The sequence below is a fragment of the Megalobrama amblycephala genome, linkage group LG2 (genome assembly GCF_018812025.1).
Source record: "Megalobrama amblycephala isolate DHTTF-2021 linkage group LG2, ASM1881202v1, whole genome shotgun sequence".
Lineage (NCBI taxonomy): Eukaryota > Metazoa > Chordata > Actinopteri > Cypriniformes > Xenocyprididae > Megalobrama > Megalobrama amblycephala.
Genome location: NC_063045.1, coordinates 38,603,180 through 38,629,279, shown reverse-complemented (window position 1 = coordinate 38,629,279; position 26,100 = coordinate 38,603,180). Strand labels below are relative to the sequence as shown.

Below are 26,100 nucleotides of genomic sequence, written 5' to 3'. Positions count from 1 at the left end.
GTGAATGTAGCCATTGCTGCTGATAAGGCATTAAATCATAAATATATATATTTTTTTTCTTTTTTTTCCATTTTGGAGTTTAGTATCCTTAGTTTCCATTCATGTTCATTACCATCTTTTGTGGTCCACAGAAGAAAGTTACATGGATTTGAAATGATATTAGGATAAGTAAAAAATGACTATTTTAATGACTATTTTAATATTTAAGAAACTGTAGTGGTGGTGATCTAATATTAGCAATATGACTTTTAAGCAAAATATGTCTATATCACAGTATACTACATGCACGGTCACATATTAGCCATGGTCACATATCCATGTATACTGCTGTGACCTTCACATCTTTCAAGAATCAGCTGAAGACGCACCTCTTCCGCAAGCACTTAACTACCCACACCCTTGAACCAATGCACCTTTGCGTACACACGCACACAAACATTTCTCTTCTGCATTTCACCTCTTATCTAGCTTGTTTCTAAAATTAGTTGTCAAATAAACCTATCAGTGTGTACTACGAATATTGTTTGCTCCTTGAAGAATGGCTTTTGTTCCTCACTTGAAAGTCTCTTTGGATAAAAGGGTCTGTTAAATCTATAAAAATAAATGTAAATTTTTCTCTTGAATAGTAATTCTCTTGAACTATGAGTGGATGTGAAGTTTCTGTCAGGAGACATTTGTTCATATTGTATTATGTGAGATTTATTAATGTCAGGTCATGCTTTATCCTAGGGATCATTTAAACGAATTAATATAAAAATGACTTCAGTTTACCACTATTGAAGCAGGATGAAAATTGGAGTATATATTGAATTTAAGCATTTGATGTGATGTGGTTGTGTGGTCAGGACTCAGAGGAGCTGTCATCTGATGAGGAGGAAATGAAGATAGCCGAAATGAGACCTCCACTCATTGAAATCTCCATTAACCAGCCCAAAGTAGTGGCCCTCAGCAAGGACAAAAAAGGTAAAGCACTTTCCATAATATCAATTAATAATTCTCCTATTAACGCGGGTAATTGTTTCTGGAAATAGGCTGTGTAATAGAACTCACATATGCATATAATGTTTTGTGTGTCTGGTGATGTAGATGATGGGAAGGATGCCGACTCTTTGCTGGATGAGACGGTGGCCAACAGTAACCAGAACAACAGCAACTGCTCTTCACCCTCACGCATGTCTGATTCTGTGTCCTTGACCACAGACAGCAGTCAGGACAACTCCCTCTGCACGCCGGAGAGAGAGTCAAAGATGCCTCTCATCCCCAAGAACAGGTACAAACACACCCTGAATACATGTCAAAAACATGACAATAAACCACAGCATTTAATTAAATATTTCTCAGTGAAAAATTACTAAAATGTGATGCTGCAGCTTCTACAAAGGGTCTCAAGTCAGCAAATAGTTTTTTTACATTTACATCTAGTTATTTACATTAACTGTCCAAATGAAACGATTCAACCAGAGTTCAAGTCTGAGTTGTTTCCCTAGTTATTTCCATCTCTTGTATCAACTAAAGTCGAAAAGGGGTCAAAAACATTGTTTATCATTAGAAAGATATATGTAATGAAAGCGGAAGTAATAGTGTGTTGCCTACCTAGACTTGCTTTTTCATTAGTTGAGAACTGTAAAAATGATATGAATTTATAGAATGCTAGACACTAGATCTAGAAAAGCAAGTACAGAGCTGTTGGAACAGAGCTAGAGTCTTTCTCTAACTTGATTTGATTTCCTCAAACTCAGACAAGAGGATGAAAACCTCAACCAGCTGAAGCAGATGACCCCTTTACTCCAGAACTGTAACGGCTCTGAGACGTCCTTACAGACCATCCTGAAGAACCAGCAGAGCTATGAAAGCAAGTCAGACCAGATGGCCGACTACAGTCTCTCCATGGAAGAGAGGCTTGCCCTCATTGAAAAGGGCATAAACAATGGTGTGACAGAGCAGTACAGCAAGTGGGATCAGATCAACATGAATGTGGCCAAACTCCCACCTGACAACATGGTGTCGTATGAGGACCTGGAAAGGACCAAGAGTCCCTCAGCCAAGGAGTCCATGTCAAGCAACAACAATGCCATGCTGTCACTCGAGAACCTTGAGAACGGGAATCGGCTTCAAAAAACCCAGTCTGGAGAGAATTTCAATGGCCGAACGGATCAAATTCCCTTGCGCTACGAGTCTACGAGGACCGTCTCGACAGGTGTAACGGCGTTAAGTGATATGAGTCTTTCTCGTAGCACAGAGGAGCTGTCGCCAGAGAAGAAATGTCCACCGGCCCCAGTGGTGAAATCTCAGAGCATCGCTAACATGGAGGTTGGCGGGATGAAGCTATACTCCATCGAGGGAGAAAGCCCCCCGTATGAAGTGGCATGCGCAACCAGAACATCTGTAACTGCAGCTCAGGGCCAGAGCATCGTCCGGTCCAAATCTGCATCCTTGCTCAATGATCAACCTTTGCAGATCTACCCTGGATCCTCTGCATCATCCTCCGACTTGCTCTCCAGCTCCAAACCTCCGGTTAGCAGCGCCCGCTACCCTGCCGGCCCCCCGCCGCAGTACAACATCCAGTATGCCAGTAGCACAGTCCCCAAAGACAACCTGTGGAGCCAACGTACCCCTGTACCTCCCGAGCAGCCCTACTTGCCGCCGCAGCACTCCCTTGCCAACACCAACTACTCCAACCGCAACAACGCCCCTCCATACCCCCAGCCCCAACAACGTGGCCCGCCCAAGACCCCGGACATGTGGGCCAAGGAAAGGATGCTGCCACCTGTTGGCCAGCGTGGCACCTTGCAGAGACAAGGTAGTGGATCCTCTGGCACCTCCATGTGCATGCAGGACCCACGTCGCATGCCAGGAATGGAAGGAGAGTACATGACCTATCGGGACATTCACACGGCGGGCCGTGGCCCCCTGCAGATGAGCCAGGCTCTCCACAGACCATTGTCAGCCCGCACGTACAGCATAGACGGACCCAACGCTCCCCGGCCACAGAGTGCCCGGCCCCCACCTCACGAGCTTCCAGAGAGGACCATGTCCGTTAGTGACTTCAACTACCAGCATGGCAGCCCCAGCAAGAGGCCCAGCATGAGGGTGAAGTCAGAGCACTCACTGCTGGATGGGCCAGTTGGAGGAGGTGGCAGGGTTCCAGCTGACTGGAGGGATCATGTCATGAGACACATCGAAGCCAAGAAGATGGAGAAGGTATGGTTGTTCTTACGAATGATGTATACAAAGGCAAGCATAGCTGCTGTTGTTGCTAATACTTGGAATTAAGGGTTTGTTCATTGTCCTGTGGAGTTTAGCTCCATTCCTAATCAAACACACCTAAAAAATCTAAACTATGTCTTTAGTTTTGTTTGAATATTTCAAGCAGGTGTTGATTTGGGATGGAGCTAAACTCTGTAGTACAGTGGCCCTCCAGAACCGAAGTTGTCCATCCCTGGTTAAGTGGGGCAATAAAAATTAGACTTGGATTATGGAAGGAACCCAAGCCGTATCAGAATATCATTGTTGTTTTCAGAATATCATAGTGCAGCATTAGTCATCCTGCAGAGTTAAACTCTAACCCTAATCAAACACACCTGAATGAGCTAATAAAGGTGTTCAGGATTGCTAGAAAAAAGCAAGCAGGTGTATTGGAGCAGGGTTGGAACTGAAATCTGGTAGAAGGTAGCCTTCCAGGAGCGGGGTTTGCTACCCCATTGTGTTTGCAACAACATAGCTACGTACTGTGCACATCTGAAATTGCATAGGTACTACATATGATGAGGAATAAACTACACTGTCATTCATAAATCCTCTCCCAGTGGCCTCATGAATCAGTAAAGTGTTCATCAGATGAGCACTTCACAATATCGCTGGAAGTAGTAGGTCATCCAGATACTTTGCGCCTGAATACTATGAACTTTATAGTAGGGAAGTATTCATTTTTGGACACATGGTCAGACCACCATAGCAACCACAAAGCTTTGCATGGGCACTCACAGTTTAGTTTCTGAACCTCAAGTCTGAATTTCCACACTCCACCATTCTTCAGCATTAACTGCATGTGTATGGTATTGTTTATTTTCCCTTCTCATAAAAATGCTCTTTACCTAGTATTTTTCTGCATGTTTGTGTATGGACATTAACACATAAACATACTCTAACCCTTGCATGTTTCAAAGTGTACACATGGTCAATGCATGCCCAATGAAGTAATCATTAAATGCATGTGTGTTTGTGTGCATGTCATCATGTGTTCAGAACACTCTATCTCGGTCTTTGGCCACTCTCGATGGCAGTCAGAGCTCTCTGGCCTGTAGCGCTGTAGACGGATGGAAGTTTGGAGCTCATGGGCCCAGCGTAAGTACTGCCCCACTGAGACCTCACTTTCCCAAACTCCCAGAGGCGCAGTGGAGTCTCTCTCACTCACCAAAGGGTCATTCTCTCCGCTTGCTGTTTAGCCTGTGTTCCCAACAAATTTAGAGGCATTTTTCACCTTATCAACAATATCTGTAAACACTTGAGCTGAATTTTGAATGTTTTCCAACCATCTTGGTAAAGGCAAGGCCTGAAATGAATGGGAGACATCTGGGAACAGGATTAGGAAAGTCAGTTAAAAGGTTAGATTACCAAAAAATTTAAATTCTGTAATTCTTATGGTGTTCCAAACCTTTATGACTAAATTTCTTCCATGAAATACAAAAGATATTCAACAGAATGTCCAAGCTGCTCTTTTCACACAATTCTGCAAAATACTGAAAAAACTGGCTTTTGAGCAGCAAACAAAGTGTCCCTAAGCAGCAAGTATTGCCGGGAATTGCCCTTATGGAGCTTAAGACCCCCACCCCAAATTCACCATTCTCAGCTTATATCCAGTGTCGGCTGGTTTGCACAATTGCTCCATTTCTTTGGGTTGTCTAAGTAATACGAGATTAAGAACATTCCTAACCACTAAACCATATACACTAAAGTCGTGGAAACAAACATTCTTTATTTCTGTCATTGTGCTTAAAAGTACAATCTGAGCTCAAGAAAGTTCTGTTTTTTTTATCAGTTTAGCTGAAAGGCTCCTGAAAAATATTTCATCATTCATTATGAAATATTTCCTGAAATGTGGTTTAGCCTGATTTTCATAATGTTGAATTAGTAAGCATAATAGCTGATCTGATCTAGCTAATTAGAGGAGCATAAGTAAACAATCATGTTGGTTGGTTGTTTGTTTTTTGGGTCTAGTTATTATTTAGCTGTATGTTTTAATACTATACTCATTTTTCACTGTAGTTAACAGTACACATCCCATAATGGTCAATAATCAAGCATCATTAAATACAGTACACCTTTTCCCATAGCAAACATTGAAACATTTTGTGCTGTTTCCCTGCAGGACGATGTCTTCAGTCCTCATGGACAACAGGGCTACCATATCGACACTCTAAGAAAAGTAAGTGCTTTACACTATGTACTTGTGACACAAAAAATATTTGGACACTTAGAATTTTATAAATGTTGCTTGGTTTATCAAATGAGATGACATTCAGATGTTTTTCTATACACACTCATGAAAAACAGTATGTATGCTGTGATGTTAAGGAGTATCATTTAAATTTATCCATATAAATGCATCCTATATGACTGCATCCTATAGAACCTCATCTGTTGGTTGTGTTTAATGTGCTAATGAACTGGATTGAGATATCGACCCAGTGGGCATGCCTGACTCCAGCAGTGATTAATGAGCTCTAATTAACAAGTACTGCTTTAAAGAAACCTCAGACATGTTCTAGAGCTGATCTCTCTAGCACGTAAAACCAAGTGTGGATGTTCTCACTACTGACTGCAGTAAACACATGAAAGAAGGATACTTTTTTATATAGAATTACTGACCACCTGGCAAATATTTTACTGCCAACTTTATTTATTTTGTTTCGTTTGTACTTGGCGAGTGACTTTTAAACATTGTGTGAAAGTGTCCTTGAAAAACATTTGCAATTTGTTTCATTGTTTTCTTAGTCTCTCGGGAATTAAACCATTTAGTGAGGTGGATTAATTAGAAGTAAAGGTCTAAAAGTGTGATGCTTCATCAGTCAACATGGATTTCTTGTTCTTCTAACCAGATTCATGGTTCATTGAAATGTTTACTGGTAACTTTCTGCCCCCTGGTGTATGAAATATGCTTCACATTATATCAAGTAGACATTTAGTGACATTTAGACATACGCTTAAAGGACCATCCTTTGGCTTTCATTGAAAATGCCCAGTAATTTCTCTAACTCAATTTCAGTTATGACAAAAATAAACGTCACAAATTATAACTGAATAGAGTGTGTTTTCATTGATTTCACTGAGTCTGGTTAAAGAGGCCTGTTGGGTTTTCCACATCACAGAAATCTCATCATAGAGACCATAAATCTACAACTACTGTATCTCTGAAAGTAGCCTCTGTCTGGTCCACAGGCCTGTGCCAAAACCTGAGAGTTATATGGAAAAAAAAATGCTGCACTGGATTGTTTAAGCTTTGAGGAGATAGATTGTCTGTCATCTCTTGATGGTTTGGTGTGTGCTTTTGTGTCTTAGGTGCCTTTGATGAACGGCCAAATGTGTCCTCCTGTGAGACCTCCCATGAGCTGCGGTCAGCCAGCAATGGCACGCCACCCCTCACGAGAGCAGCTCATCGACTATCTGATGCTCAAAGTGTCCCAGCAGCCCCCAGGCCCTCCACGGGTCCCACACGAGACACTGCAGCAGGAGGTGGGCACCAGTCTGAAAGAAATCTCAATATTTTAAATGCATTTTAAATGTAGACACACCTATAGACCATCATGCCTAACACCATGTCTACACTGGACACAACAGTTGTGACACCGCGCCACAACAGCTTGAGGCTTTACGTGACACAGTGACTGTTGTAAATCCATTTGTTTTTTGTGTAAGCGCTTGAAGTACATCAGTTTACTGTCGGAAATTTGTTGTCATGCCACGTCCAGTGTAGACAGCATCACTGATTATAATGGGTTCTATTTGCTTTCGTTGCGTCCCACTGCTCGCGTCTGGTGTAAGTCAACAGGTAATCAAAATGAACCCTATTTGCTTTAATAAACATTCATGGTTTTATTCCAAATAAATGATTATATAAATTGTTTTTAAGATCTTTCATTAAAGAAGTTCTTCCTGAGTCTCTCCATCAGTGTCCGACTCCAGTTTGAACAATGTAAGGCTGAACACCGTTTCTGACGATCGTCATTCTGGCTGCGTGAGATTCTCCAGCTTTGTTGTTGTTGAGCAACCGAAGCGTGAGCTGTTAAGGCTCCGCCCTCTTCTGGAAAGCGGCCGGGAGCGGCAGCTCATTTGCATTTAAAGTGACACACAAAAACTGCCTAAATAGGGGCAAATTTGACAAACTATAATATATGATCTGTGGGGTATTTTGAGCTGAAACTTAACAGACACATTCTGGGGACACCAGAGACTTAAATTTCATCTTTTGAAAAGGGGCATAATAGTCCCCTTTAAAATGTAAAAGCCTTCGAAATTAAATTCTTATTCCACTGACATCGCCTAGGCTGTGTGGGAGATTGGATAATGGTAACTAATAGCCAAACAGGTATTTAGGCATCACTGTGCTGCTGTGGTTTTTGTGACACTCGTATCTGTCTTTATTCTCAGCTCCATGTGAAGATCGAGAAGAATCCTGAGCTGGGTTTCAGTATATCAGGAGGAGTGGGTGGTCGCGGGAATCCCTTCCGCCCAGACGACAACGTCAGTATTTCTATTTTTCACTTCAGTTTCTTATTAAATAGGTGTCCACATCCATTTCTGGAGCTTTGATTTCAATTTGTCTTAAACTTTAGGTTCATTAACCTAAACTCAACAGTAAAACTTAATTGTATCTAGATCTAGAGAAACATCATAAAGATATAAACTAAACAAATATACAAAATTATTTTTTAACTTTGCCAAGAGAGCAACCATTTAGGTCTGCAGTCATCTCGAAATGCCTATTCCAAATGAATAAATCCTATGTTATATTATATTTTATAATATTTATTATATTATTATTTCTGAAGGATCATGTGACACTGAAGACTGGAGTAATGATGCTGAAAATTCACAGGAATAAATTACATTTTAATATATTACAATAGAAAACAGTAATTTGAAGTAGTAGTAATATTTTCAATATTACTGTTTTTACTCTATTTTTGTTTAAATAAATGCAGCCTTGTTCAGAATAGGAGGCTTTTTTCTTACTGACCCAAAACTTTTCAATGGTAGTGATTTTAGTTCACCCAAAAATTAAAAAGTCTGTCATTTATTACTTACCCTCATGCCATTTCACACCCGTACGTAAGACCTTTGTTAATCTTTGGAACACAAATTAAGATATTTTTGTTGAAATCCGATGGCTCCGTGAGGCCTGCATAGCCAGCAATGACATTTCCTCTCTCAAGATCCATTAATGTACTAAAAACATATTTAAATCAGTTCATGTGAGTACAGTGGTTCAATATTAATATTATAAAGCCACGAGAATACTTTTGGTGCACCAAAAAAAATAAATAATGACTTTAGTGATGGCTGATTTCAAAACACTGCTTCAGGAAGATTCGGAGCACAATGAATCAGCTTATCGAACCACGATTCGTATCGTGTGTCAAACTGCTGAAATCACATGACTTTGGCGCTCTGAACAGCAGATTCGACACACTGATTAATTTATGATCCGATGCTTCCTGAAGCAGTGTTTTGAAATCGGCCATCACTATTTAAGTCGTTATGTTGGTTTTTTTTGGCGCACCAAAAATATTCTCGTGGCTTTATAATATTAATATTGAACCACTGCACTCACATGAACTGATTTAAATATGTTTTTAGTACATTAATGGATATTGAGAGAGGAAGTGTCATTGCTCCCTATGGAGGCCTCACTGAGCCATCGGATTTCAACTAAAATATCTTAATTTGTGTTCCGAAGATTAATGAAGGTCTTACGGGTGTGAAACGGCATGAGGGTGAGTAATAAATGACAGAATTTTCATTTTTGGGTGAACTAACCCTTTAAGTCTGAAACTGATGTTCACACTTGTGTGTATATACTAGACCTTTATTCAACTGAAGTCTAGCTAGCCTAATGAATAATCAACTATTAAATCATAAATCATCAACAGGGCATCTTCGTGACGAGGGTTCAGTCAGAGGGACCGGCTTCAAAACTCCTTCAACCTGGGGACAAGATCATCCAGGTCATTTCTACTTATCAATTTTGTCAACTCCTCTCTTGCTATTCACATTTTTGACTTTTCCACACCTTAGTAATTCACTAACATCAATTAACATCCACTTTGCAGGCAAACGGATACAGCTTCGTTAACATCGATCACGGACACGCTGTATCCCTTCTGAAGACGTTCCCCAGCACCGTCGACCTGATCATCATTCGAGAGATGGCCGCATAACTGACGAAACTGAATGTGCACTGTCTTATTTTTGTACTGAGAGGAGCCAGTGTGCTGTATGTAGTTAATCTGAGCTGATGTAAACAGGACAAGGTTTGACCGTCGGTGAAGAGGGGCGAAACCACTGCATCAGGTGGAAGACGGACAGAGTCTGGAAGCATGCACCTTCACTGTGGGATAGCTTGTTGGTGCACTCCAACTGATATGAAAACCTGTGCTTTTTGTAAAGATAGTTTTTGTTTCTCATTTTATAAGGCATCACCTGGGTAGAGTTTTTGTGGGACATGAGCTGTAGCTGACCACTTGAGGGCAGGGCTCTCTATCAAATCTCACTCGGTTTTTTTTTAATTATTATTTTAAAGCCACTTTTATGACCTGTGTGAGATTTTGAGTTGGAAGACGATGCTATGTGATAACTGTGGTAATGAATGTAGAACTGGGGTGAGCTAAACTGGACTGGATGTGAAATCTGTTAGCCTGGTGGTCAGATTGCCCTTGTGAAGAAAACTTCCTCTCATTGGGATGAATAACTTGTTTCATCCATCTCAATGCTAGAAACTCTTCTAGTCTCTTCAGCTTTCTATACATTCTGGAATGTTCCTCCAGTGAAATAAGGGTCTCTTCCTTTAAACTTCCACCAAACAGAAGTAGAAGACACAAACTTTACCCCAGATGCCACCTGGAAGGATGCGCTGAAATGCTCCCTGTACGTGAAACATGGACAGGAACAAGATGATGAACTTCCATGAGGATTTCGAAAGAGAACAGCCTTGCTAAAAGGCATAAACAGAAAGTGGTTCAAGCTATCTTAACCAAAGCATATTGGGACACTGTGGCTAGGTGGCATGAAACTGCTGACATGTGAACTTCTTTCCTCTGACTTCTACAACACAGCCACCCGATTCCAATGCCACCGAACTAATCCGAAGCATTCGCGCTCAAACATTTTTTTTTCCTTTTTTTTCTTATTTCATTTTGGAGGTCATCAAAACGGTTTTTTATTCTGTGAAGAAGATTGTAGATGTGATATTTTATTCTCTTACGAAAACATTCTAACATTTGACTAGTGTTGCAGTCATGGACGTTTGCTATTGGGGGCTTCGATGCAGGGCTGAGAAAACGACATGTCAAGTGCCATAGACCCTGAACTGTCACAAAATGGGTTCGACCCAGAGCAATACTCATACAGATCCACGCCGCATATTCAGTGGCCTTATTGGGTTGGTGTATGACACGGTGGGCGAAAGAGCAATAGAAAGTCGTTTATTCCATTCGCAAGATGCAGTCAGTTGCATTTTTTTATAAATAAAGAAAACCCATTTCGTATTTCTCGATGATACAGCATTTTATATTGTAAATCTTTTAAAGACGAAAACATAGGAAATGGCATTTCAAATTTTTTGTAAAAAAAAAAAAAATGTTCGTAAAGTCTGAATAGTGTGCGAATGAATGTCTCGTCACGTCACATTAGCGATTGCACTGCTGTTTCCAAACACCCCTATGAAGATTATCGTTCCATTGTATGTGGATACATCAACTTCTTCAATAGCAAATAGATTCGAAAAGCTACGAAGCCTTGTAAAACGTTAATTGTAATGTTTGTATTTGAAGTAGTCACGTTGAAAGGCCATGAAAGATTTTTTTTGCCCTGTCTGCATATGAGGAGAATGACCTACTGTCGATTGTAGTACTGTGTGTATAATTTGCATGAAATTCCTCCTTTTGATCGTTCTTCGCTGTATTCTTCGGTAGACTGGACCGCTAAATGAATCGAAGTAATCAAATTAACATAATGATAATGTGACAAATCCACAATTTGATGTGAAAGAGCACTCGACTTCAGTTCATTTGAAATTGATTGACTATTGAGTTCCGATCCCAGTTTTAATTTAGCTTTGACATGCTGCCCTCAAAGTTTGTTATTACGCCTTGGGTCAGCATTGCATATGGATTGTAAATGAATTTGCTACATTTGATTAGTTTTTTTGGGGGGGATGATTAATCGCACAGTTTAAAGTACATAACGTTAGGTGATAAAACTACGCCCCCCAATTTTGCTGTGAATGATTCACTCAACACAATGTTTTTGGGGACACGGTTACATTCATTTTGTCACGAATCAGACTAGCGTAGATCCCTCAACTGTCACTTTTTTAAATTTGTCTGCAAAGACATTGTAAAAACGTAATAACGAACAGTGACTAAAAACAACTGGTGTTCTTTTTACTGTCCCACTTTTATTTACTTTTTATTTATTTAGTACACTTTACTTTAGAGATTACTAATCAACATGTAAATACTTTTTTAAAAGGTTTATAATTTGTTCATGGCATTAGTGATTATGTTTTTAAAACCAGCAATAACTTGCATCACAGAAGCAGCCCTTTTAATGTATAGCTATGTCAAGGTTTCTCCACAAGCAGCTACTATTAAGATGATTGGTATGCATTTATTCAACATTCCAGATTTTGTAAATAAATTTGCTTTCCATGGTGTCCTGTGGAAAGAATAAATCAACTAATGCTCTTTCAAGGTGTATGTTTGTTGTCCTTTTTTATTACAGTTACAGTTACACTTAACAGTTTTGTCACTGTTGACCAAAGCTATTCCTTAAGATATTTGGGTCAACTGTCCAAATTTTGTCAGGGTTTTATTTATTTATTTATTTTTATTAGGAAAGCTGAAAGCTGATTTCATTGATGCAGGCCATTTTTGGCCATGGTATGAATATATGATCAGATATGTGATGGGAGTTTACCTCGCATGACTATATTATCATTAACAAATGGCAGGTTTTTGTTACAAGCCCATACAAAATTTCAGTCCATAATTTCCTTCTTTAATCAAAGCTGATAGGGGTTAACAAAGACGTGTCGTTAGATGGGTCTGTAAAGTAAAATTAGATGACTAAAGTAATTTAATCATTTCTTTTATCAGGTGTAACTCAGTACTTTGTTTATTGATAATGCAACTACACTGCTGAAGTAAGAGGAAATGCCTTAAATGGTCAGACAGGTAAGAATATAATCAAGCCTTCACCACCTTTATTTGCTTCATTCCTTGGCTTTGAAATCACTGAAAATCACAGAAAGCAGTGGTGTCTTTCTTTCACGTGGAGTGTGAGTTGGCCTCATATCAGATTCCAGCTCTATATATAACCAGGGGGCAAACTACAAGAGTGCTTTCAAAACAGACCCAGGGTTGTTTTGAAATGAAGACATCCAACAAAAGACTCATTTCATTATTTTCCTATCGACAAGATTTCAAGCCAAATGGTTCTGAGCTTAATTATGGTTATTTTATTATATAATGTATACACTAATATGCATTTTATGTCCATTTCTACAATCCTGCTTTCATGTAAATTCATTAACGAGATGAGCGACACACAAAGCTTGGTTTTTAAAAAGTTCAAATAAAAAGGACTCCCCCGTCACCATTGCTGTGCCATTTGAATGTCTCTATAACACCAAAAAGTGCCGTCTAGGGAGGCAACTCACTGCATTTTGAGACAGCCAGTATTCAGTATGTTCCAGTATCTTCATCTTGCATCTGCCTTGACTGAAATGTGTTGTGATTGGATCAACGTGTCCTTCAAACAGAGCTCTGCTCTGGCTGTTCTCTGGGTCAGCAGATCACAGTGTGGTGACATCTGATACACGCTCAATGTAAAAATAACCTTCAGCACACCAATGGACTGCACAGACAGTGTACACTCAAAAATTGTTTTCTTACTATTACGTTTTGGATCTCGATACAATCTGACCTTTTGATATGGCCTTAACTTTCTAACACATTTTGTGCCTTCTCTTACTAAAAACATCATGTTGCATCCAGTGCCATATACTGTAAAATCAAAGTAATATGAATGACAGTGATGGCTAGTTTCAGCAAACTATAGCAACTGATATTTGGGTTGAAATTGTGAAAAATTGGCACATTGTAAGGGTGTGCAGATCTGTTTGTTTTATCAGTACTATCATAGTACTCAGAATTCATTTGGAAATCATTAGGCAAAACTCATTCACTTGACTTTTCTGCTAAAATTTGTCAAAACATATTCAAATTTGGGACGAACCGTCCATTTACAACTCCCACTAATGTAGTGAACAAAATCCAGCAATAGATAATCATGCCAATGCAATGCAACCCCTGTCCATTGCACTAGAACTATTGCTTCAGAGCAGAAGGTTGTTTTTGTACAGTAAACTTGTTATGACTGGCGCAGTTGGCCCCGCCCCACGGACGTGTCAATCTTCGTGACGTCACGCCCGCTATTAAAGAAAACCAACAAACAGCAGCGAGAAAAACACACATACACACCGAAACACACACGTCAGCGGACTAACGGCACAGACCAACGCGAAGGGTTTAATATATAGTCTCTTTATTCCGGGAGCTTCTCTTTTTACTCAGATAAGGCAAGTAAAACACTTTCCCCCAATTACAACGCTTTAAAAGCTTATGCTAACGTTATAGGAAAATATGATTAGTTTTGGTGAAATAACCAGCTAGTAAGCCTAATATCTTTATTTCCAGATTTATTCGTTGGTATAATATCATGTAATGTGTCAGTTGTTAGTCTAAATTGATGAACTTGGTGAACTTGGCGAGTTTAACCAAATATGGTTGTTAGCTGATGCTAGCATGTTAGCTAGTAAAATTAGCCTGTTGTTCCTTTCAACTTAAAAGCTGAAATATGATACGAAAACGGCAGATTTATGTTTAAACACGCTTATTTTATTCGTAACGCGCTATTTGCTTCGCATTTAAACTGATTTTGTCCTTCAAGATTGCTGAGATGAAAAATAAGATCGTTTATTGCAGGTAGTGTTTACTCCGATACAGTTAATTGGTTGTTTATGTATTAATATCGTTATTCGAGTAATTTACTCTCTATTGTAATGTTTTCGGTTTTATTTGGTGTCGTTTCGTGTATCGATCGAGATGTTATACAGGAAACTCAAAGCCCAGCTAGTTTGTGTATCTTTATCACTGAGTGAATGAATAAACGTCTTTAAAAATAATTTTCCCGCAGTTTGTTCTTCAATATTTTGACTGATTTGTTGCGAATTGACGTTCTGGTGATGGATCATTGAGCTTTTTTTATTATTAAGGTTTGTACTTGGGCTCAAACAGGAAGAGTGTTTGAAACAAAGGAGAACACAAAGCATATTCACCCTGACCCAGATATAAAGTAGATAAACAAGGACATTACCATCCATCCAAACTCATTCATCATCACAAACCCCTCACACTGAACACCACACACAGTTTGAGGGCAGCAGCTGTTGTGTTGAGTGTTTTTTGTGCTTTATATGCCAGCGTGTGTTTGTTAGCCGTCATGCTAGTGTTAGCATGACTCAGTGGATTTCATTATGAGGCCTCAAACGCTGATATAGCTCTATATATAACGTTTAAAAGTACACGTACTGTGTGAATAACACACACACACACCGTGTTTGCATTGTAAAGGGCACTATTAGACTTTGTATAAACTACATGTCGTTTAAATGCTTCATATCTTGGTGCATTGAGACACGTGAGCATTGAGTGATCGGTTTTCTGCTGTCTTTCTCCATTTATGGTGTCTTTTGAGCTTAATGGTTTGCTTTTGTTCAAATATTTGACTTGGGTTATCTCTCATGTCTTTGTTTTGCCCTATATGCCATTTATTTGTTGTCATCCCGACAGGGATAAATGGACCTAGATGGCCAACACACTTGGGAATCGGCTGAAAAAACAGCCCTCTTGGGGCTTTGCCATTTTTGGCTTTATCAAAATATATAAGGCCATGCATAGGGAGGAGAGTGCTATGCAAACCAGGTCCAACTAGAGATGTCTGTGATGTAATGGAGGCAGGTCAGGACTATGGGGGGGTATTTATAGTCGGGACACACTGCTGTTCGCATGGTGGAGGCTCTTCAGGACAACATGTCACATTGCACCCTTGTGACGGATGAAAACTAATCCAGCCGCCCGTGTGAGCAAGTGCGAAGGGCAGCAGGCTCACACGCACGTGATGCGGGCCATGTGGTGGCTTTTCAGGGGAAAACCTCTGATGCCAAAAGGCGGAGGTGAAATGCTGCAATCTTGTTTACTTGGAGACGAGAGGCCCCCCGAAACCCCGGGGGCCCTCGCCGACATGTCACTCCTGACAGATTTCAGGTTCATTGCTCGAAAGCGTCTGCAGTCCATGTTTCCGCTCCAGGGGCTTTGATGGGGATTGTGTTTGCTGCTGTAATCGGTCTCTGCTTGAACAGAATGTTCCAGCTGTTCCACGTACAGATATATTTACATCTCACACTGCTAGTCAGCATTTACCCTTCAACACAACTTAGTTGTACTTCATCTGCCTAGTAGGGTCGTCACAATACTTACGTTTCAGTAGTTCACGCCAGTGCAGTTGGTATTGACAATTATTTTGATACAGCAGCAAAAATGTTAAACACCATTGAAAAGTTGACTATTAATATAAATGGATAGTTATGCATATTGTGACTGTGAACCCGAGGGGGGTGATATGACCCAAATCTTATTTTTATCAAGCAGCGCTTTAAGTTTTTAATGTACTGCAAGGTCTATTTAAACGGTAGCTAGTTGTCAAGCATAATTGTCACTGTATGGGGATTTTTGTTGCTTTATCACTGTAACATGTCAGTAACTGCTGCGCAGCTTAAAACTGCTTATTTACATATTGCGACATATTAGGTATGGCAAAATATCTTAATGATTGATACTTTTTGTTGCCATGATGACATATTGTCGTCATCGCCAAGCCCTAATCAATTTCAAGATTTTAGGTCATGCTCTATGGGGGAGTGCCATGAATTTTAACTTTGTTTTAGTCTTTTAGGTTTTTTTTGTTTTGTTTTTCTCTCTCTCTCTCTCTCTCCATCCATTTTTTTTTTTTTTTTTTTTTTTTTTTTGCTCTAATGATGAGGTGTTACGCAAAGTACAGAGCCCCTAAAGGGACTTGAAGGAAAAAAACGAAATGGAGGAAAGTGTGGGGTTTTTTTGGGCGGTGGGGGGGGATTGGGGGCTGGATTGTCAATGCTGTTGCATTCTCTCGCAAATGTTTCTCGAGGAAACGCAAAACATTTTGTGGGTGAATGCAGAGTTACTCGAGGGAACGAAAACATTTGCGAGAGTGCAAAATCATTGAGTTTTGTTTTTTTTTCACCCCATCTCATTTTTTTTTTTTTTTTCCCACCACCTCATTTTTTCCCACCACCATGTGGTGGCCCTCTAAGGGCTCCGTAGCGAAGTAATCATAAAACAATTCGGAAAGTTCTGTTTAAAACGGTACAGTGTTTTCTCACAATGTTTTTGGAATTTATGGTGTCGTAGTATGTTAACTACTATCTAAATATTATTGAATTACAACAGTGGCATGTAGACAATACTGTTGTAAACAGTCAGTAATGAATAAGAAAGGAACAGAATCAGTAGAACAAATAAAAACAAAAAAAAGTGAATATGGAAACTTTTTCCTTCATTTTTCATTTCACAGCAGTATCAAACATTGAGAAATTCTGAAGATGTTTACCAAGAAACTACAAAAATGGCAAACAACCTATGACAGTGGTCCTTAACCAGGGGCTCCTATTAGTCTTAATGACTTGAATGTAATTAAAATGCTTTTAAAAACTCAAAATAAAGATGCACAACATTAAACTGGCTCTGATTTATAAAACGATTGTATGCTTGGATTTGATCCTAAATACTATGGATTTTATCATGTCAATATTGAGGAACATCAATATTTATAAAGACAGAAAGTGACGTGAAAATGTTCTTATGCGTATGACAAATTAAGAGCATGCATAGCATACATGTTGGTATTCATATATCAGCAAATCGGTTAAATCATATGAAAATGTTAAGATAAATAGGCAGTCACAATATGCATTAATATAATTATATGTGCAAATGAGCAATGTGTTAACTGATTTTTAGAGGATCATAAAACCCTAAAACATTTTTTTTTTTTTTTTAACAGATAGATGACTGTTTCAGCGCTATTTGTTCACCACTGCCTGTTCAGCTTTGCGTTGTCATAACTAGCCGTTTCCTCAATACAGTAACACAAAAGTGTTGTTTGCATTTTCGCCACAATGCGGTCAGAGCTAGAGTTTGACTACCAACACATTAAAAATATGACTAACTATTTAGTAACACACGGCGCGCCGCGATGTGTTTAACGCTCGCAACACGGATCATATTTTATATCTGGACCAAAGAAATATGGACACATTTCATATACTGCAGTGTTCTAAACATGAACCAGCTCTGCCAATGCGCATATTTCATAGTGTCTTCTTTAAATTAAATGCATATGTGCAAATAAGAACACTGATACAGCGGTACGTCTGATCATGAAGCCGATGACATGATGAGTAGTTCTGATACCCACAAGACAATGATGTAGACCGAAAATTCAAAGAAGAATGGACAAAAAAAAAGTAACTATGCCTTTATTCCTTCTGTGTTAAACTGATGTAATTTGTTCAAAGATTGTAGTGCTCGTAAACGAAAAGAAAATATTATTAAACATTTTAAATGTTCTTCCTCATTTTTCATATAGACAAGTTGCTCTGGAAAGTTTATAATGCTGATTTGTTAAGAATAATTTATCAGAACGTATTTGATTTGTTCATGATTGTTGTTACTAGTCTCTACTGATAAAATGTTGTTGTAGGGTTATTTTTTTTATTTTTATTTTTTTATCCTCTCTCTTTCTCCGCTCATATTTAAATATTCATTTGTCTGTATAATGAGTGTGTCTTTCCTCTTCCCACCCTCTACACTCCCACTTTTCCACAGCTTTCCACGCCCATTTCTTGAGTTTTTTTTTTTTCAAATCTGAGGTGTGAACAAGCAGTGCTAAAACAAAGGGGTTTGGATTTCCTTGCCCATTTTTGATGAGTGCCGTTCATCTTCTCAAAGACACATTTGTGGGCATTCTGTAGGTGGAGCTGATTTATAAAGAGATGCATTTAGGAAAATTGCATTTACAGGCATTTTATACATTTTAGAAATGGTCTCACGTTCACATTTGTGACCCTGGACCACAAAACCAATCGTAAGAAGCACGGGTATATTTGTAGCAATATTAGCCAACAATACATTGTATGGGTCAAAAGTATCAATTTTTCATTTATGCCAAAAATCATTAGGATATTAAGCAAAGATCATGTTCCATGAAGATATTTTGTAAATTTCCTACTGCTAATATATAAAAAAATATGCATTGCTTTTTTTTTTTTTGCACCCTCAGATTCCAGATTCTCAAGTAGTTGTGTCTTGTGTCTCAGCCAAGTATTGTCCTATCCTAACAAACCATACATCAATGGAAAGCTTATTTATTCAGCTTTTAGATGTATAAATCTCAATTTCAAAAATTTGACCCTTTTGACTGGTTTTGTGGTCCAGGGTCACACATAGGCTCATTATTTGCACGTCCAATTAAGGCCCCAGAAGTACATCAGTTTAGATGGGAGTCAAAAAGTTGAGAACCACTTACCTAGAACATTCTCATGATTGTGTGCTTATGTCAGAAAATAAACTCATTTACAGCTTGTTTGCTAAACTTTTGGTGCTAATGATTACTATGTTTTTTTTTTCTAATGGGTGCACAGCTGTATTTTCATTGCAGATTAATCCTAGTACTTGCAGTCCTGTTCTGCTGACGTCCCTTCTTTTTTTTTTTTTTTTTTCTCTTTTTTTTCTTTCATTTTTTAGATTTCTTTTTGGTGTTTTTGCCTTTATTATGATAGGGCAGTTACTAGACAGCGAAGTGAAGTGGGAGAGAGAGAGGGGGACGGGATCGGGAAAGGACCACGAGCCGAAACTTGAACTCGGGTTGCCCGAAGCGCATTGGTGCTACATGTCGGCGCACTGCCCATGAGGCCATCGGCACCGACCCTTCTCTCTTTTCTGATGCAGCCACACCATATAGTTTAATGAAGAATTTAATTGGTTGAATCGTTTAAGTGTTTGGACAGCGAAGCAAAATGCGGGCTCCAGGAAGTCTTACAGGTTGACCTAAGTGCATTCAGCTCAGTCTGGTTGTAAAACAATTACACATTATCTGTGGCGTGAGTTTGCAGGAACCGGCTTGAATCGGGTGATTCCACGCCAAGATGAGGCTCATGCCAAACCGACGCCAAAAAAAAGTGTTCAGACGTCTGACCCCTAATCTGATTCTTTGAGGGCCTTTATCGGTGTAAATCCTCTTAATGAAGCCAGCTGCAGTCTTTGATTCACACGTCACACATATGTGCTGTCATTTTCATGGTCTTTGTGTTTTGTTGTCTGTAGGAATCACCCACTTTCAGAGAGAGATGGCCCAGGAGACCAATCAAAGCCCCGTGCCCATGCTCTGTGCCACCGGCTGTGGTTTCTATGGCAACCCTCGGACCAATGGCATGTGCTCGGTCTGTTACAAAGAACATTTAACAAGACAAAACAATGGGGGCGTCAGTCCTATTAGCACAATGGGTACGTGTTTCCGCTCTTTCAACACCTTCACGGACGATCGGACGTGTTTGTAAGATTGATTGTTCCTTGAGCGTCTCATTAACACTAAGGGTATTTGGTCTCTTCCAGGAGCTTCTAGCAGTGTCAGTAGTCCTACCTCTGAAGCCTCAGCCATCCAGATCATTGAAGCTACACTAAACAACTCTTCTGCTGCTAACGCTGAGTCACCCAACAGCACCACCGCTGCCACTGCTGCCCTTCCAGTTACACAACAGATGACGGAGATGAGCATTTCCTGTGACGACGAGGTGGTCTCGCCAAAAGTAGAAGTTCCTGAACCAGGTTGGTATTTCTGTTTCAGATTTGAGGAAGTGTCTCAGCTGAACCCATTTCAGGGACTCTAAAGCGGTGTTCAGAATAGAGTGCTAGCACACTTTAAAATGTTTATAAAATAAAAATAATAAAAATAAAAAATAATAATAAAAAAGTAAATATGACGAAGGTCAGCACAAACATAAAAAATTTAAATAAAATTATTATTTTTTAAATGTTTATAAAAGTCTTTTAACACTTGATAGTTTGAAATGAGTCCAGAATTTGTTCAAAATAAGTTTAATGCTTCTGGTTCATTCATAATATTGTCAATGTAAGTCCATATCAAGTTTATTTTGCATTTTGTAGGATACATTATTAAACGCAGTTTACTACTGGTTGTATACTGCACATTTGAGAATATTACAGGTAATTTAGTTATTCATGTATGCGTAATGTCTGCATACCATTTAGTACATAATGCAGAAATGGTAAAGGTGCTGTCACATTTACCTGTGCTTAGTCAGTTTTCATGGGTGAATTTCAGTCATTTCAATAGGAATCCATGTGATCTGAATTTTTGTGTGAGGACAAAAGATTTCAACATGCTGATTTTGCAACGGGTTCATGTTGGTCGTGTGAATTTGCCGTATTGGCCAACAGAAAGCTCCTTGGTTTGGAAGTGACTTCTGTGTGAGCTGTGCTACAGACATCCCTACACTCTTGACAATGGACCTTTTTTGTTTGCAAAATTTTGCTAATGTGACCGCACTTTAAGACTAATATGCTATTTTGAACACTATCATTTAAGCAATTTTTCCCCATACCAGCTAAGTGCAAACCCCACTCCGCAGCCGATTCTTAAGATTTCATTTGAATCTCAGTGCTGATAACTTAAACAACACTGAAACAAATATTAACCTTGAACTTACACCTCAACCTCAGTATAGCACATCCTGATAGACGGCATTACTGTTTTTGTACGCGATCTTAGAAATCTGAGGTTTTCTTGACCGATGACTGCGTGATCAATAATATTTGCTTCTGGGCAGTTTGAAAGCCATTGATTTGTTTTTACTTCAATCAAATAAGAGGAATCAAATCAGTGATTCGATGGGCCTCATTTATCAATCTAATGTAGAAACGAGCACAGCTCCGAACGCAGAAATCATCTTATGACAGGATTCACGTGTGATTCATCAAACGCTCATATGCTGGCAATCCTATCGTACGTTGATAAATGTGACGGGTGAAAACAATGGTCATTTAAATATCACACCCCTAAAAATTCACGGTTCAGAGGCCTCGCCCATAGAGTTTATGACACGAGAAATGTAATCTGGCCAAGAATAGGAAGTAATCTCATGAAGGAGAAATGGATCTTACTCCAAAAACAACCATTAACCTCATAATTGCAAACAATTACATTAATTTATATGTATAATACCAGTCAATAAAATAAAATATTCATAGGCCTGTTGCAGTTCCCTCCACAAAATTAATGGTATTCAGAACAGAAAAAGAATGAAGGTTATAAAATTATATATTAAACTATAAAATAAAACAAATCAGATATAGCATCCTTCACTTCAAAAATGTGTGTGGTTGGGTGCTGGGCACATTGATTTACAGCGGACCATTTAATTTGAGCAGTGTAACTTATGTATGGTTGACTGCATTTTAGTTTGATGAATGGCTGAAATGTCAAGTTAGAAAGGCTAGAACTGATGATGTGTGCGCGCGCGAGGCGCCTGCGCGATCACTTGGATTTAATAAAATAAAGATATAAAGAAAACAAACACAATGTGTTAGTCACAAAAACGAGCATTGCAGTTTTTCTTTTGTCAATCTGTTAATTTAAATGAAATGTAGTGTAGTCCTTTCTATTTTATAACATAGTTTTTCTGAAGGTGTGTGATGTGACGACGTGCGAATCCTCATTTTCTTTTGTTTATGCTGCTATTTGCGCATATAAAGCTAAACCCATTAAAACAAAACAAAAAATGTGGTATGGTATTTTTAATGGGTCACAAAAACTTGCATACAGGAGTTGAGACCTGACGTGAGATATGATCGTAGCCACCGCTCATGTCCATAATTGATAAATGCAAAGTTTTGCATGGAAACGGCTGTATGCACCATTTTTTTGTCGTGCGTTCGTTTCCTAAATGACACCCAATATATCCATTAATGTTTTTAGAGCCATGCAGATTGTGTAAAATACTGCATTGTTTGACTGACATCTCGGTTTTATTGCTAGAAGAGGTTCTTGGTCAAAGTGGTTCACTTTATTTGCTTCGCAAGTAGTGTTGATAAACTTTCCAATGAGGTGGTTTAACTGTAGAAATTCACCAAAAGACAAAAAACCTCTCTGTGCATGGAAAAGTCAAAAATGTCTAGGTGTGTCTAAGGCTGCATTTACACTGCAAGTCGTAATGCACAGATCCGATCTTTTGACCATATCCAATTTTTTTTATTTTTTTATTTTTTTTATTTATTTTTTTTTTGGGGCCACTGTTTACACCGACTTTAGACGCGACTGGTATCCGATATCTCTGTGTTTTACATTCCTGCCCCAAAATGATTGTCATTGATAGTTTTACATGCACATAGTAGATCCTCAGGTTTTGAATGGCCGTGCAATTAAAATTATTTACATATATTTCATCGAGTGGCCATAATTAGCTACCTGTCAGAATGGATAAGTTTACAGCAGTCAGTGTCATGGATGTATTGCAGCGCGAATTCTGACTGAACGAATATAGACCGGAAAATAAAGGTAATTTGCGTTTGTTTTATCTACAGTTGTAAGTTTTAGATTTTTTTTATTTTTTATTTTTATATATATATATATGAATTCGAGGGAGCAAAGGGAGAGAGAGCACGCGCATGCGTGCGAGAGAGAGTAGCTACAGTGAAGCTTTTGGATTATACGAAAAACGACAAAACGGCGGTCTCTTTTAAATTATCCAGGCAAAGGTTGACATTCAGCTGCTGAATGTATGTGTGAATGCGCAATTTCTTTCTAGAAAAATATATAACGTTAGACATAAAGTTCCCACCTAAAGCTGCAAATTTTTAGTGCGAGTGCATACAAGCACGTCTGCTTCGTAATACAACATTACAGAGCCTTTTAATGAGCAAACGTTTCGCCCTCGCCTTGTGATGGCTTGGAATTCCAATGGGAATCGGATATGCGTGTTTAGACGTAGGTCGCATGTCAAGAGATCGGATATGCATCGGATTTAAAACCACATTTGGAAGTGGCTCAGATCGGATGCGAAAAAATCGGATCCCATGTGGATTTTTGTGTTTACACGTGTGCAACTAATTCCGATCTGTGTCAGATGTGAGCAAAAGATTGGATTTTTTGTGCCAGTGTAAACGCAGCCTAAGTCACAATAATTAAAATTGCCAAAAAGTAACAGAAACGGGCTGCACACTGAAGATGGAAAAAAGAATGCCAGATGCGTTATGGGTGTTTGGCACGTAGTTGTGTTCAGGGTGTTTGTAGATGCTAATTCCCGTGTGTCTTTCCAGTCGTCACTCAGCCAACAGCGTCCGCCGCACCTCCGAGCACAGCTGACGGGGAAGAGGCCAAGACACCCGAAGCCCCCAAACCCAAGAAGAACAGATGCTTCATGTGCCGCAAGAAGGTCGGCCTGACAGGTGAGCAGAACCAGCATGTTCCTGCACGTAATGTAGGTCAGATAAAACTGCTCCATCCACGCATTCTGATGCTGATGTCTCTCTCTTGTCAGGGTTCGACTGCCGCTGTGGGAATCTCTTCTGTGGACTTCATCGCTACTCGGACAAGCACAACTGCCCCTACGACTACAAGGCGGAGGCTGCCGCCAAGATCCGCAAGGAGAACCCCGTCGTGGTCGCCGATAAGATTCAGAGAATATAAGCCTCTCGCCGTCTTCACCTCGATTTTGCGAGAGATCAGATAAAAGGACTCGCACTTTGACCTGTGATTCTAAAGACTATTTTTTTTTAATTACAGTATGGGAAAGAATCTTGTTTCTAAGCCAATGCATGAGTGATCACTTTGTTTCCATCTTTCTTTTGCTTTCTGTTGTTGGTATATGAGCTTCAAGATAAAACAAATGAAGGGGAAAAAAGAACAAAAAAAATGTCTATAAAAGGTATGAAGCCAGAGACATTTGCCTAACATGTCTGTTTCTGAGTATCCTGGAATCTGATTCTTGTGTTAAAGGCTGACTGTCCGTCGTGATCGTTATTAGTTTACTTTGTGATCGTGTCTCCTGGTTGGTCTCATGACGCAGGACTCTCTGAAGACTGTTACCGCTCTGACCCGAGCGCCGTCAGAGCAACAGTGCATGGCTGGCTCATGTAGCAAATGGACGCTCTTCTGTTTCCTCCGGGTCGAACGTTTCGCCCTCCCGTTAAGAGTCAGCCTTTTCAACATTTATCATCCACTTTTCTGCTTGAGCATCAGACTACGTCAATTATTGAGCTTTTGGAGTGATGCTGTTTTTTTTTTTTTTTTTTTTTTTTCTTTCATGTTAAAAAAAATTTGTTTTCATTGACAGACTTTGTGAAAAATATATAATCCTGTCCGGATGGTTTAATGCAGCCAGACCAGAATACTTCATGATCAGTTGAGCAATTTGCATCTATGATGCCACGGTGTCAACTATGGATGGGGTTGGACATGGCAACTAACACACAACTCTATTGATTCTCTCACATGATCCTTTAAGTCATTTAAGTGATTTCTTTTTTTTTTTTTTTCTCATTTTGTTGTAATGTGACACCAATTTATGAAAACGTGGTTCCTGGGCTTGTTCAGAGAGTTGAACTTTAAGTGGGTGTTTTGCATGGTTAGTGAAATGAGTATTTTACAGTTGACAGCATACTAGAAGTCCATTTCTTTTTTTCCTCTAATTCACCTTTCTTGTGTGTGATTGATCTATTCAGTGGGTATTGAGTGTTAAATTCAGGTAAGAAATTAATGGTATTGTTTAGTGTCATTTAATCAGCCCTTCGAGTGTGCTTGTGTGTTGTGAGTCAGTGTGAGTATGCGACTAGTCTACTCCGTGAACGCCATCTTTTAATCTGAGGCTCAGTCCGTTTCCTGTTTTTGGGTCTGGCTGCACAGCGCTGTTGTTTTATTTTAGAGCTTTGTCAGTTTACACCGTAAAACTAACCATTTGTTCTGATTTGATTTTAGTTATGCAAGTTGTACAAACCATCTTTATTTATTATATGTATTGCGCATATAATCTTGTTATCCGACATTACTGCGAAATTGTATCATGTAAATAAAATTATGTACAGAGATATCATTAAAATTTGTCATGTACTGTTTTGTACTGTACTGGTGTTACAAGTAGTTCATTCTAAGATTTATTTGTGCAAAATCTAATTAACTTATACTCACTAGTCCTGGATGCTGATTGGTCAATAAATTAAAGGGTTGATCTGTAACACAACCAATGAAACTAGCTCTGCCTGTCTCAGCAGCACCTAGACGTTTTAGTATTAGTAGAATATAAACTGTATAATGCATTTTTCACTTTTAATCATTTAAAATGTTAAAATTATCTGCAGAACCAGATGTGAAACCAGCAGCTATTCATCATTTTGACCACCAGAGGGCCACATCGTACAAGCTTTGACACTGATCTAAACAAATTGTATTATAAGAGAGGTGAGAGGGTCTGTATCTCTTACCATTGGAGAAAGCGTAACGGCCTCTGGTTTCCTTTCCTGCATACTGGAAGTGTTTACCGCAGCGTTAGCTGTTATTATTTTTTTTTTTTTTGGCTAAAGGTTGCAGGCTTGTCATCTAGTGGCTTTGATATAAAGCCTTGGCACTTCGCAAAGTCTTTTCACCATGACT

At 39.2% G+C, this 26,100-nt stretch overlaps 2 protein-coding genes across 5 annotated transcripts in view; both read left to right on the top strand.

Moving 5' to 3' along the window:
• Positions 1-11,969, top strand: part of erbin (erbb2 interacting protein) — an 80,400-nt gene extending 68,431 nt beyond the window's left edge. The window contains exons 18-26 of one of the 2 annotated variants that reach the window (XM_048174869.1): positions 846-963; positions 1,087-1,270; positions 1,740-3,201; positions 4,246-4,344; positions 5,369-5,425; positions 6,559-6,732; positions 7,648-7,740; positions 9,150-9,224; positions 9,330-11,969. In XM_048174869.1, the coding sequence (XP_048030826.1) occupies positions 846-963; positions 1,087-1,270; positions 1,740-3,201; positions 4,246-4,344; positions 5,369-5,425; positions 6,559-6,732; positions 7,648-7,740; positions 9,150-9,224; positions 9,330-9,437 (2,370 nt within the window). In that variant the 3' untranslated portion in view covers positions 9,438-11,969. The remainder of the gene's footprint in view (positions 1-845; positions 964-1,086; positions 1,271-1,739; positions 3,202-4,245; positions 4,345-5,368; positions 5,426-6,558; positions 6,733-7,647; positions 7,741-9,149; positions 9,225-9,329) is intronic. The other variant, XM_048174877.1, reaches the window with a different exon arrangement.
• Positions 11,970-13,707: 1,738 nt separating this feature from the next.
• Positions 13,708-25,549, top strand: zfand5b (zinc finger, AN1-type domain 5b). 3 transcript variants are annotated; one of them, XM_048174946.1, is made up of 6 exons: positions 13,732-17,902; positions 18,918-18,919; positions 19,761-19,940; positions 20,049-20,261; positions 23,772-23,900; positions 23,993-25,549. In XM_048174946.1, exons 3-6 carry the CDS (start codon positions 19,784-19,786, stop codon positions 24,139-24,141), a joined length of 648 nt encoding a protein of 215 aa, XP_048030903.1. In that variant the 5' UTR covers positions 13,732-17,902; positions 18,918-18,919; positions 19,761-19,783; the 3' UTR covers positions 24,142-25,549. The 3 variants fall into 3 exon arrangements, with proteins under 3 accessions (XP_048030888.1, XP_048030903.1, XP_048030895.1); XM_048174931.1 differs by lacking the exon at positions 18,918-18,919 and having other exon boundaries at positions 13,708-13,858; XM_048174938.1 differs by lacking the exon at positions 18,918-18,919.
• The last annotated feature ends 551 nt before the right edge of the window (positions 25,550-26,100 follow it).

Coding starts and splice junctions, on each gene's coding strand:
- zfand5b (XM_048174931.1), top strand. CDS start 19,784: ATGGCCCAGGAGACCAATCAAAGCCCCGTGCCCATGCTCTGTGCCACC. Junction 19,941..20,048: donor CAGTCCTATTAGCACAATGG/GTACGTGTTTCC, acceptor GGTCTCTTCCAG/GAGCTTCTAGCAGTGTCAGT. Junction 20,262..23,771: donor AGTAGAAGTTCCTGAACCAG/GTTGGTATTTCT, acceptor GTGTCTTTCCAG/TCGTCACTCAGCCAACAGCG.